General features: G+C 34.4%; 1 protein-coding gene across 7 annotated transcripts in view; it reads left to right on the top strand.

Annotated features, from left to right (window-relative positions):
• The window catches only part of LOC143240849 (unconventional myosin-VI-like), a 107,844-nt gene that overhangs the window by 47,225 nt on the left and 47,775 nt on the right, over positions 1-12,844 (top strand). For all 7 annotated transcript variants that reach the window (XM_076484021.1, XM_076484020.1, XM_076484026.1 and 4 more), the window contains 3 exons: positions 2,045-2,210; positions 4,128-4,371; positions 11,096-11,253. In XM_076484021.1, coding sequence (XP_076340136.1) covers positions 2,045-2,210; positions 4,128-4,371; positions 11,096-11,253 — 568 coding nt within the window. The remainder of the gene's footprint in view (positions 1-2,044; positions 2,211-4,127; positions 4,372-11,095; positions 11,254-12,844) is intronic.

The raw sequence follows: 12,844 nt of genomic DNA, 5'->3' as shown, positions 1-12,844 counted from the left end.
GCTAATTTCCCAAAACCTGCATTGAACCATGGGTAGTGAAAAGAGCTCAGCCAATCTACTTTAGCTCATCAGTCTCCATTGTCAAGATGGGGTGTTTCTTTAAGATCATTGGGATATCTTTTTGTTCTTAAATTTACTCAATTGCTTGATCCAGATAGTACCATTCTATGGACTGTCATTGGAAAAGCCAACACCAAGGAAATGATTTTCTACTTCTTTGGTTCTTTCAGGCATCTTATGTGGAGCTAGCCACTTCTTTGGGTTTCACCAACTTGAATTTTTCATTCATATTTGCTCTTTCAAATGCAATATAGGAAACCCTTTCTGCTTCTCAGTTCTTAGCTATTTGGGTAGTGAGGATTGGAGAGTTCCTTACCTATTGCATACAGCACAATACAGTTGAAAGTAGTGCAGTGACAGCACTGTCTCTGTAGAATGAGCCATCCCTGAAACAGCTTTTGTGCCCTCCTCTTGCATAGGGACAGGCTTGTAACCCCATCTCAGTCTGTTTAGTTGAGATGAGGTGAGAAACACAGAGTTCATTCTGATTATAACTACACTTCTTGGATTCCTGATCACTGTGTGTGGGTGCATGGTTGGTAATGCAAAACTTCTATCCACCCCTTTGACATTTGGAGTATTGTTGTTTTTCTTCCTCTACTCTGAGACAAGATGAGGTCTGTTACAAATGACTGTAGAGCCCTTGCCATTGGGTGTCATACTCCATGGGTTTTCTCTTTGGGTACTTTCTGAAGGGAACTGATTTATGTTTAATGCTTATAACAGCCCCTCCATCATATCAATGTGGTATTTCTAGATATTTTATATAGAGGTTGAGGTATTATCTCAGAAGTTAACATTTTCATGTAAGGAAAATGTATTTCTGATTTATATATATGTGTGTGTGTACATACAAATACTCATGTTATACGCCTTTCTAATTGTCCTCCCCACATTCAGTGCACTTTCTTCATGCCTTGTCTTAGAATGAAGTTATTTCAAGTACAAGTGCTCAGGGAAGCGTTACTTAGTAAGAAGGATGTGTTGTTCTCCTATTGGTGGAGGGCTAATGTCACAGGATGATGTATGTAATTCATGCTAAACACATAATTTTTTAGGTGGGAATTAGCTCAAGGCTAGTAATATGAAAATATTATAGGCAATTGTATGAGGGATCAAGCTATTCTATCTGTGGATGTGAGTATCTATTGGAAATATATTTTTAGGTAAGGAAAATGTTAATATTGAATTTGTATAGTGCTTCAGGGTAATGGCTACCGATACTTTGATTTGGCTAGAAATTTTTTTATTGTAGGCAGTTTTTTCTTCTTATAAGATATGTTGGTATAGAGGGTTGAAACAAGATTAATTTGCTTATGACTATGATAGTCAATTTCACTAAACATAGTGAAATTGCATGTAGTGTTTTTAAAATCAGAACAAAGATAAAATTTACAAATTTATACAATAAAAAAGCTTTATTGGAAAGTTATACAAGAATACATGAAAATTACTATTTGAAATCTTTAACAAAGTATTTTTAATTATTTCATAGAAAAACATGTCATGATAAAACCATTTTGACATGCCACCAGTGACTCAGCAGTAAGTCTCAAAGCTTACTAAAACCTGGGTGTTAAAAATCATGGTTCTTAACAAAATTAAAAACAAACACATCATTTTAGGATTTCAAAGCTGTGGTTTCATACAAACATCACATATAAAATAAGATATTTTGCAGAAGGTACATGATCTGCAGAAAGTTAATCTCACCTTTCATACAATGTCATTCAATTTTGTTTTGTTTTCAGTGTGCATCAACAAATCACATAACAAGCGCTTCAAAGCAACACACCTGGATGTTTAAGTTAATAACTTTAATATACCAAAACATGCATACTATTATTTACAGGATACTAAATTGACTTGAGTTTCTTTTTCAATTCATGATGTTCTGTTTATTTCTAATAATTTAGGAAGTTTTACATTTAGTAATTTATTAAAGCCACAGTTCTTTAATTCACAATGTAATACTTACTTCTAGTACTTAAAAAGGAGCTGCACTCAGTACTTCACCTCTACTGCTACTGAAACAATCCTCAGTGCAAACAGAAAATCTAAAGATCATCAACTGAAAGGTCCATTAAAAGATCCAATTGTGGATGATGTTAGAGATTTTCAACATCTTGATAAGGCTCTACACAATATTGGTAAGACATCTAGTAATGCTTTAATATTAGAAAAAGTAGAATGGGTCATTCCATGTCAAATCATCCAGGGTATTGCAGGTGACCCCCACAGAATGCCTTGAAAAAATTCACATGTGCTCATCTACCAATATAATGAAAAATTGCCAAAGATTAGATAAATATCTATAATAGTTTCTAATTTACAGCCCTGTAAATTTAAATATTTTTTTTTATTTTTGGCAAATTCAGTTGCTGGAAACTTTGGCTGCTTAAAGCTACAAGAGTAATGGTGGTAGAAGGCTGAAATTTGCTACACTGACTGAATTAATCCCACAGAATTCAAAAATGGTCTCAAACCAAGTTTATCTCTCTTAGGATTTGCATAGTGAGGGATGTAAAATCACCTGAAAACCCAAAATCATAAAAACATTGGTTTATTTAATAAGCCATAGCTCTAAGACTTAATATGATACAAAGCTGATTTTTTTTTTCAAATTTCCTATAACATATCAGTTGATAAATCAGCAATTGTTGTAATTAAAAGTCTGTTAGATCTCCTGTAAAAAAAATTTAGTTGCATGCATCTTTTTATGACTTAGCTAAAAATAGTTCTACTTCAGGCCACAGGAAATATGTTATAGGAAATTTGAAAAACAAATTCAGCTTTGTATCATATTAAGTCTTAGAGCTATGGCTTATTAAATAAACCAATGTTTTTTTACGATTTTGGGTTTTCAGGTGATTTTACATCCCTCACTGTGTAAATCCTAAGAGAGATAAACTTGGTTTGAGACCATTTTTGAATTCTGTGGGAGTAATTCAATCAGTGTAGCAAATTTTAGCCTTCTACCACCATTACAATTGCAGCTTTAAGCAGTCAAATGAAATTTGGCAAAAATAAACAAAAATTAATCAAATTTTACAGGGCTGTAAATCAGAAACTATTATAGATATTTATCTAATCTTTGGCAATTTTTCATTATATGGGTAGGTGAGCACATGTGAATTTTTTCAAGACATTCTGAGAGGGTCACCTGGAAAATTTTCCAAAATCTGGATGATTTGACAAGGAATGACCCAAGTACTGTTGAAATGAAATGGTTGTGTGATACAGTGGTAATAGTGCAAAGTTTGTTAGTATAAAATGATAATGTATTACAGAGGAACTTTAACATTTTGTATAATTCTTAATGATTAAAGTGCCTTTTAATGGGGAATCATAATTAATAGTAATTATATTTGGCATGAGGCAGTATTAACAGGCTCATTTTATTTTAAAACATTGTATTCTATATTTGATTAGTTAGGACTTTTCTGAGAATAGGAGTGCATAATATTACATTAATCTAATGCTGTTATCTTTTGAGAAATGTAATTGATTATAATCATGCTTTGTTAGCAAAACATGTTCAGACCTCTTTTGTGTTTGCCACCTTGATTATCTTTGGTATTAAGTGAAACATCTTCAGCAGTGGGTGTCATTGACATTGTGAGGTTGAAATATTATACTTTTCTTCTTCTCATAAACATCCTAAGGGAACAAATATAGAAGTATTTAAAAATATAATAACCTTTAGATTCGTTACGGTTCTGAATCTATTGATCAGTAAAGATGACTGAAAGTTAACAGTATATCTTTAGCCCTTAAAAAGTAGGAATGTTGTAGATAAATTGTTTAAATGATTGAATATTACTGAAATAGTCTGTTAGAAAAACTATGAAATTAAGTTTCTATAATTGTTAAAGATGTGGATTTTATTGATCAGACAAGATGCTTCTGTATTATATAGTAGCTTGTGCACTGCTGTTTAATCTTGTATGGTTATTTGCCATGGAGTAATACCTTCTACCAATTGTAAAACCCAATCATATCATACAGCTAGGTTTGGTAGAAAGAATTTTTTTTGTGTTACAGTTATTATACTGCAATTCTTTTAGGCTTAAATGATCAACAGAAACTAGCCATTTACACAGTTGTAGCAGCTGTTCTTCACCTGGGAAATATAACCTTTGAGGATTCTCCTAATGATACTAGTGGTGGGTGTAAAGTGACCAAAGCAGCTGAAACTTCACTCCAAACAGCAGCTTCTCTGATGGGATTAAATCCCGAGGACCTACGTCATAGTTTACTTAATCGAATTATGCAGCCTAGCAAAGGTGGAGTCAAAGGCACTGTCATCATGTATGTATCGTACAACATTGCTCTTTGCTAGGATAATTCTGTTTGTACTAATTTCTGTATTTCTTTCATAAGTACTCCAACAAAAAATAAATAGTAAAGATTTAAAGGTTTTAGTCAATGGGTTTACAACTTTATGATTTTATCTATATCAAAAATTTAAAAATCAGAAAAACAACGTTTGAAAATCACTTAAGCTTTTTATATTTTGTAATCATTATGTAGCAATTCAGAGTATTATTTAATTTCATAGTAAAAGTAAGTATACACATCTATTAACCTCAGAAAATAATTTTAACTTGTAAATTCCCATGCTTCCTGTAAATAGTTCTTCCAAAGCATACTTATCATCTGCTGATGATATAGCTATTCATTGACATTGGCTTTGCCTATCTAAGCATTGGTCTTGCATGCTTAAGTTTTTTATGCCTCACTTAAATGCCCTTTGCAATATATAATTTACAAATATCTCCACCCTCATCAGTTGCACCCTCTTTTCTGGTACTGTATACAAGCACCTCACTTAGATAATGTTATCACTTTTTCTGAACAAAGAGTTGGTCATAGTTTTCTGTAACAAAGTGTTACACATTGTCTAGTTATAGATTGAGATTTTTGTGACACCTTGTGGATTTCAGTGTAATTATAATTAAAAACAAAACAAATAAGATGTGATATTTATGGTTGTGTATCTCTGTATAGCTGTTGTCAGCAAGTTGGCTAATCTGACCTTTGCTACTCCTCCTTTGTTATCTAGTGTGTGTTCACTGAAAGATGGAGACATTCATTTGTCATGTTTTATTCCTAGGATATCTGAAGTTGCCTTTTATTTGACCTTGGGGAGAATTTAGATTCTGTTTTCATGCACTTTTCTTTACTAGGTTGGCTTCCCATGAGTCCAATTTGGATCCGATTCTTTTCCTGCAATTAATAATTTGGATTTGTAATATTATAAGGCTTTTCATTCTCTCCCTTGTGTCGACTCCTCCCTCTTTGGTTATAGGGAGGGGGCTAATAAGTTTCTCCTCCTCCCTGAATTTCTGGTTCAGGCTGGGAGATTTACTAGAAGAGCGAACAATGTTTTGACCTTCTTCGGTCCTCGTCAGGTTCACAAAGAGAGAAAGAGGTAACTGACCGGAAGCTGACCACATGTTTGGAAGGGGTTGTGTAACTGAGTGTCGGAATGTAGAGGGCGGTGTTAGATGAAAAATGGAAACCAGATTCAAAGAACATAAAAAGTCACCTTCGCACGTTTTTGAACACTGCAAGTCAAATAAACACAACATAACCATAGAAAACACTCAAATACTAAATAAAGAAACAAACATAAACAAACGCAAAATTAAGGAAGCCTTACTTATACAACAACTTAAACCTAAAATAAACCAATACAAAGGAACACCTTTATACCTATATTAAATATAATAAAATAAATAATATAAAATTATATATTCAAACATCTAACACCACCCTCTACATTCCAACACTCAGTTACATACTGCTTTGTGCCATAAAACACTAAATCAACCAGCCAACCTGTATATGATTCTGTACTGTGAAGATCTCCTCTTGTAAGGTGTTCTTTGGATGCATTTTTCCTCTGCTGCTTTGGTTCCTAGTCAATGTGGGATTCTAACTGTATCTGTGAATGGAGGTGATGTACTGTATCAAAAAATTTTCCTATATTCAAAATTCATGTAAGATAGGCACACTGTCACCCACACTTTCCACCTTTCCACACCACTGAAAAAGGGTGTTTTCAATTTCTTCCTGTACTTGAAGTAGTTGGTCAGTTGAATCAAACAGAGAGAGTCACATGCATCAGGAGAATGTGTTGCACTTTTATTGGTGGAGGGCTGTTGCATAATGGTTTATGTATGAGACTTGGTTGAATCGTATTAATCATGGGGTATATGGCAGATGAAAACACTTTGCATATAGGGGGCAGTACTGAATGAGAATAGTTATATATGTGAGGGACTGTAAATACCTATAGGAAAAACATTTTCAGTATGAAAAAATTTTAACTTGTGTTACTGAAATCAGTGTCTTTGCAAATATAATAGACAAGGAATATAATGTAATATGTAACTGCCAATTAACATTAAGTGGTAAAGAAGTATTTTTTAGGCCTACGAGTAGTAATTAAAATCTTTGTTAAGCTACAAAATGTTTAAACATTCTTAGAGGAAGTGTGAGTTTTTATTTGCTGGAAATATAAGGTATGTCTATATATTTCCAATGTAAGTGGTTCAGTCACTCAAAGACATCATGTTGTGGTTCTTTGACATGAGCACGTTGCAGTGGCAAAGGCCATGATGTCTGTGAGTGCAAATTGGACCATCACTGTGTTAATTGATTGGAAATGGTTCATAACATTTCTTACCCCAAGGCTCGGAAGTTATTATTCCCACCTCCATCTTGGACATACGCTGCCGCACTGCATATGACTCCTTCAGTGGGAGTGCACACAGATCTTTCTGTGGCTTTAACAGAGTCGTTTTCAAACCATGTGCAGAGTGTTTTACCCTGTTTGGATAAGTTTGTTGACAAGTCCATGTCTGTTCTTGTCTTTCTTTTCACCATTCCTTTCAGTGACTGCTAGGGTTCACTTCCTTCAGCCCCAGCTTCTGGTACATGCTCAGGTTCATCTTCTTCAGCCCTGAGATGTAGAACAATTATTCATTTTCATTCTCAGTGCTGGAATCTATGTCTACTGACAGAGACCCACTTGATCCAGGGCAGACTTCATGGAGGTCAAAAGATTTTCTTCTAATAAAAAAAAATGTTGTTGTCTTAAACTGAAGGGTTCTCCATCCAGTTCTCTTCCACCTAAATGAAAATGGCTACATTGATACAGTAGAACTGATGAGGTTTTCATTCTAATCTGGATGGTATTAAGACCTTATTGATTCCTGTCATCCTGTGTATCTTTTCTTACAGGAAACATTTCTAAAACTTGTTGATACAGTCACCTTTTGACAGTTTTCTTTATACCAGGTTGTGTGATGAATGAGTGCAAAGTGGATTGGCACTACTGGTCGACCAGCACATGCATCCCCTGTCTTTGTCACTCAGTATATTCTTGGAGTCTATCACCATACGTGTTTCCTTGGGTCATAACTATCACTGTTTGTTCTCTCTACCTGTCTCCTGGATATCTCTTGATCAGTCACACCTTAATACTCTCATTGAACAATTGCCATTTTCTTTATTAATCCTGGAGGACTTTAAGGGACATAATTCCCTATGAGGTGATGCTGATATTGATTGGAGGTGTCATTTCATAGAGCGAGTGCCCTAGGATAACAACCTTTCTCTCTTCAATACTGGATCTTATTCATGCACCTTGTCAGTCATTTACTTTGGTTGATATCTTTGTTTGCTCCACTTTTCTTTTCTTGGATGGTTGAGACTGACCCATGGGGCAGTGACTATTTTGCTATCATTTTGAGGGAGACTGGCTGTGGTCAGTGCCACCTGACCCACATACCTTGGTGGAAGCTGGACCAGTCCAACTGGATCTCTTTCACTCCTCTCTTGGAACTTGATCCTGGCATTGATAGACAACTGCATAGCAACGGTGACTGACTGTGTTGTCCAGGGAGCTTCTCAGTGTATTCATAAATCATCAACGTGTTTTCCAGAGTATCTTCATCCATAGTGGAGTCCTGTCTGCCAAATAGCATGGAAGGCTCAAAAACAGGCCTGGGATATCTTTTGTAGGTATCCCACACTTCCAAACCACATTGCTTTTCAGCAGGCTTGAGCCCATGCTCATCAGGGAAGAAATCAAAGCCAGAAGGAGTCTTGGATTAAGTTCACAAATAGCATCTCTTCTACCACCAATTCCAAAATCATATGAGACAATATTCGGAAGATCATTGGCCAGTATACTTCCTTTCCCCTTGCAGTCTTGCTCTTTGATGGCCAAGAAGCTGTTGATTCCAAGAGCATCATCAATACTCTAGGTGAAAGTTTTTCTCATGCATCATAGTATTTATGTTTGATCTCCACCTTTCTTGGCCATTAAGTCTCGGGCAGAGTAATCACCTCTTTCCTTTCAGACTGATTGTCTCTGTGACTATAATAGCCCCTTTACCCTGGTGGAATTCAAGTTTGCGCTTTGTTTGTCTGGCAGCACATCAGTCAGACCTAATGATATTCGCTGTGAAATGCTGCACCATCTCTCTCCTTCCTCTTTTGCTACTCTTGTTGTCATTTTTAACCGAATCTGGCAAGACAATGGTTTTCATGAAGCTTAGCACCAGGCTATTGTATTCCCTTTATCTGAGCCTGGGAAGCATCCCAAGATGCCTTCTAACTATCATCCAGTTGCTTTGGTGAACTGTTTATGAATGGTTTTAGAAAGGATAGTTAATGCTTGTTTCATTTGGCTCCTTGAATCAAACAGGCTCCTGTTGTCCACCCACTATAGGTTCCAGTGAAGGCTCTCCACCATGGGCCACCTGATTTGACTTGAAACGTTGATCAGAGAAGCTTTTCTCAAGTAACAACATCTTTTTTTCATTTTGTTTGACCATGAGAAGACTTATAATACTACATAAAGGTACAGAATTTTGCAAGACCTCCATTCATGTGGGCTGCATATTCACCTACCCACTTTTGTCCAAAACTTTTTAATGGACCTGTGATTTCAAGTCCATGTGGGCTCGATGCTTTCCTGTTCATTTCCACAAGAACTTGGAGTCCCTGAGGGCTGTGCCTTGATTGTCACACTTTTCAGTATGTAGATTAATGCTATCATTTGCATGCACTTTTGCTACCAATGGAGTATTCACCCTGATCCTGAGCTCTGTTACAGGGATGTTGTTCTTCCCATGGTCTCTGAAGTAAGATTCTTGGGGCTTATCTTTAACCATAAGATGACATTCATTCCATACATCAAGCAGCTATGTGTCAAGTGTACAAGGCACCAAACATCCATTGTGTTTCACTTCCACCTCTTGGGGAACAGACTGATGTTGTGTGCTAAAGATCTATCATGTCCTCATTCAATTGAAACTAGACTATAGGTCTCTGGTCTATAGTTTTGCCAGGATCTCGGCTTGGAAGATGTTGGATCTCATTCACAATCTTGGACTTTGGCTCTGCATGGGGGTTTTTGACACTTCTCCAGTCCAAAGTTTGTATTCCAAGTCCCATGAACTTCCTCTTCACCTCCGATGCTTGCAAATTTCTTTACAGTATGCTTCAAACCTGTGATTCTTACCACAGTATTCCACCTGCTCTTTTGGAATAGATGATCTGCCATTTTTCATTTGACCTTTGTGTCCGGAATAGTTTGCTAAATTTGGTCTGTCCTAGGATGATGTTACTGTTCCCACTGGTCAGCCCATCCCACCATGGCTTATTACCATACCCACCTGTGACTTTTCTTTGAGTCACCTTCTATTTGCCAAATATCTTTTAAACTATTTTTTTTATTCCCATTTATATTGATGGTTTGAAATCAGGTGAGTCTGTGGGTTCTTTCATGGTTTGTTGTGGTTCAGTGGCTGCTTACACGATTCCCTGTACAGTTTCTGTGTTCACTGCTGAGTTGTATGCTGTTTTTCTTGTTCTGAATCACACATAAGCTATGTAATACATCAGTTGTACTATTTATAGTGACTCTATTAACTCTCTACTGGTCCTGGAATTGCTTCACATTAGTTCCTACCTTGTTCTTATCAATATTTAAAACTGACTGGCCCATTTTCTTCATTTTCCATTTCTAACTAATTTTTCTGGATATAAGGCCCTATTGGTATTCTTAGAAATGAACTTGCTAAACTACACGAGTGGACAGTGACAAGAAATGTAACAATTACTGTAAGATCCTTAAACAGAACAGTTAGTATCAGGAGAATAAATTGGGTGGCATTAGCAATCTGAGATATAAATTTTGTATTTTATTTTCAGAACAAAACATCATGTATAACTCCACAGACTTTTTAATGATCTGTAATTTGTAGTATTTCTAAAATTAAAAAAAAAACAATTTATATCTGTTTCCTATTTTTTATGGTGGTTACAAGATTGGTGAAATTCACTAAAGCCATATTTAGATACAATAGTAAAAAACATTTGATAATTATCTGGAGGTTATGAAGATTTCACATGTGACATTTGAGAATTTTATGATACATAAAAGTATATTAATCTTAAAATCAAGTTACTTTGTATGTTGAATAGTCAACATTCAAAAAGAAAAATGCATGAAAAAATCATTTCTTAAAAAAATAATATTTTGTGTACAAAAAGCCTTGTAATATTTACTGATAAACTGCAAAATTTTGTGAAGATATGTTTATTGTATTAAAAGTTATAGCAGGAAATCTATAATGAGCTTAAAATGGTTATGGGGTCAGTCTGTGGGTCTGAGATTATAGAGGTCGTATTTGCCATAATGTTTTTTTACTGATCTTGATTAATACTTTCTGATTTGAACTTCCTCTTCACCTCCGATACTGTTAATTGTTTTTATAAACATATCAGTATGTTATTGTTAGCAATTTAGCATAGTTCTATTGTGATCTTTTAAGACATACATCAAGGTAAATGGAGATTTGATATTTAACCAGAATTGATCAATTTGTTGTAAGTTGTTTGTATAAATATAAATTTACTTAAAGTATATGAAAACGTTTTACTATTATTTGGAACTGTTTGTGAAAGATTTTAGACTTGCATGAAGTCTGAAACAAATCATTTTGCTTGACAGGGTACCATTGAAAGTACACGAGGCCCAGAATGGTCGAGATGCATTGGCAAAAGCTATGTACTCCAGGCTTTTTGACTATATAGTACACTGCATAAACCAAAGTATTCCTTTTAGTTCTTCTCTCTACTACATTGGAGTGCTTGACATAGCAGGCTTTGGTAGGTTAAATCTAATGGATTTTGTTGCATTTTTTATTAACATATTTCACTCATGATTTGTCATTAAATTATTATATTTTGAAGTGGAGATCATGAAACATCTTGATTCATTTACTTAAAGTTTGCTTCTCACTGGTAAAGTGGATCCCTTTGTGTAGCTTTGTGCATAACAAACAAGCTTAAAGTTTAAATATTATCATTGAAAAAAGTAAATTAAAAATGTTATATACTAACTTTCTCAGTCATATATATTTTCAAAAAAAATTATTTTCCTTATCATGATTTGTGCATTTTATGCAAGTTTTTATGCTGAGATTATAAATGTAGTGAATTTTGATGTCATTCTTTGTCACTTTTAGTAAAGATATATTTTCGCATAAGTTAAAAAATATTAGTAGAAAGTAATGAAATATCTAAATCTGAATAGCTCAGATTATAGGGTTTTTATTTATTTCTATCAAGGCTTCTTGAACACGCGTGTTTTTTCTAACATCATGAGTGAAATATTTAAATGTATGAGTAATACATTTTTGTTCAAATGGCTTATTTTGTTTTGAAATCTTAATGTACAGAAACCAATCCTACAACATAATGTACATGCACAGTAATGGAAATAACCAAGCAGTATATGTATAGGAGCCATTAAAACAAGTAATGGCAACTATTTGTTTAGTTGTTAATGGTTCAAAATGTTATCAGAGCAAATATAAAAGAAAAACAAATTATACAGTGTGAGCTCTGTATTTTGCATAGAGCATTACACCTTGTTTTTATGCTTTAATATAATTTATCAATGGAAAATATAAAATATTATTTTAAATATTCTGTATTACTCTCCACAGTTCAACCAAATTGCTTTGTCACTTTATGAATTTTTCGGTTTCAACATAAGTACATACACCTCAGGAACAAACACCTCATATATTTGTTCAGATCAAGTTTTAGTTGTGTTCCACTGGCCTCTTTATTGTCAGGATATAATTTCATCATATTTGCGGTATGTAACTGGAAGATGAATCCCTGCATAATGAGTTATATTTCTGAAGAAGTGGCAAAATGAATCACTATCTACATATATTTGTAAGCAGTTAGGGTGCTATCTGTTTTATGTATGTCATCAATACCATTGGCTGAGTTGAAGCATCAAACTTGTACTGATATCCCATCATGCTTTGGGCAGACATTGGCTGTGATACTGTTCTGTTTGCTGTTGAACAGATTGCCACTGATTATTGCTGAACAATTGTAAACTTGGATTCATCTTCCACTCTTTCATTCCTGGATGAATGTAATCTGTTTAAAGGACAAAGTTGTACTATGGAATTAAGAAATTATATTAAATAAACTTGTGGTCATTTTGTTCACATATTAAAAAAAACTTCAGAGTTTAAAGTTGTTCAGTAAAAAAGTTTTATTTGATTTTATCCACAAAAATTTTTAAATAATGCAAATTTAAATTTTTGGCTCATTTCATTTCACAATGTAATATGGTACTCACAACATTGATTTCAATGCATTTTTGTGTGCTTTGTTTTATTGCACTGCAAACAAAATACTGGATGAAATGATTAGGAACTTCAAAATTTTGATC

The sequence above is a fragment of the Tachypleus tridentatus genome, chromosome 13 (assembly GCF_004210375.1).
Source record: "Tachypleus tridentatus isolate NWPU-2018 chromosome 13, ASM421037v1, whole genome shotgun sequence".
In the NCBI taxonomy this organism is placed as follows: domain Eukaryota; kingdom Metazoa; phylum Arthropoda; class Merostomata; order Xiphosura; family Limulidae; genus Tachypleus; species Tachypleus tridentatus.
The sequence above is the reverse complement of the archived record's forward strand: the minus strand, read 5'-3'. Positions and strand labels throughout refer to the sequence as shown.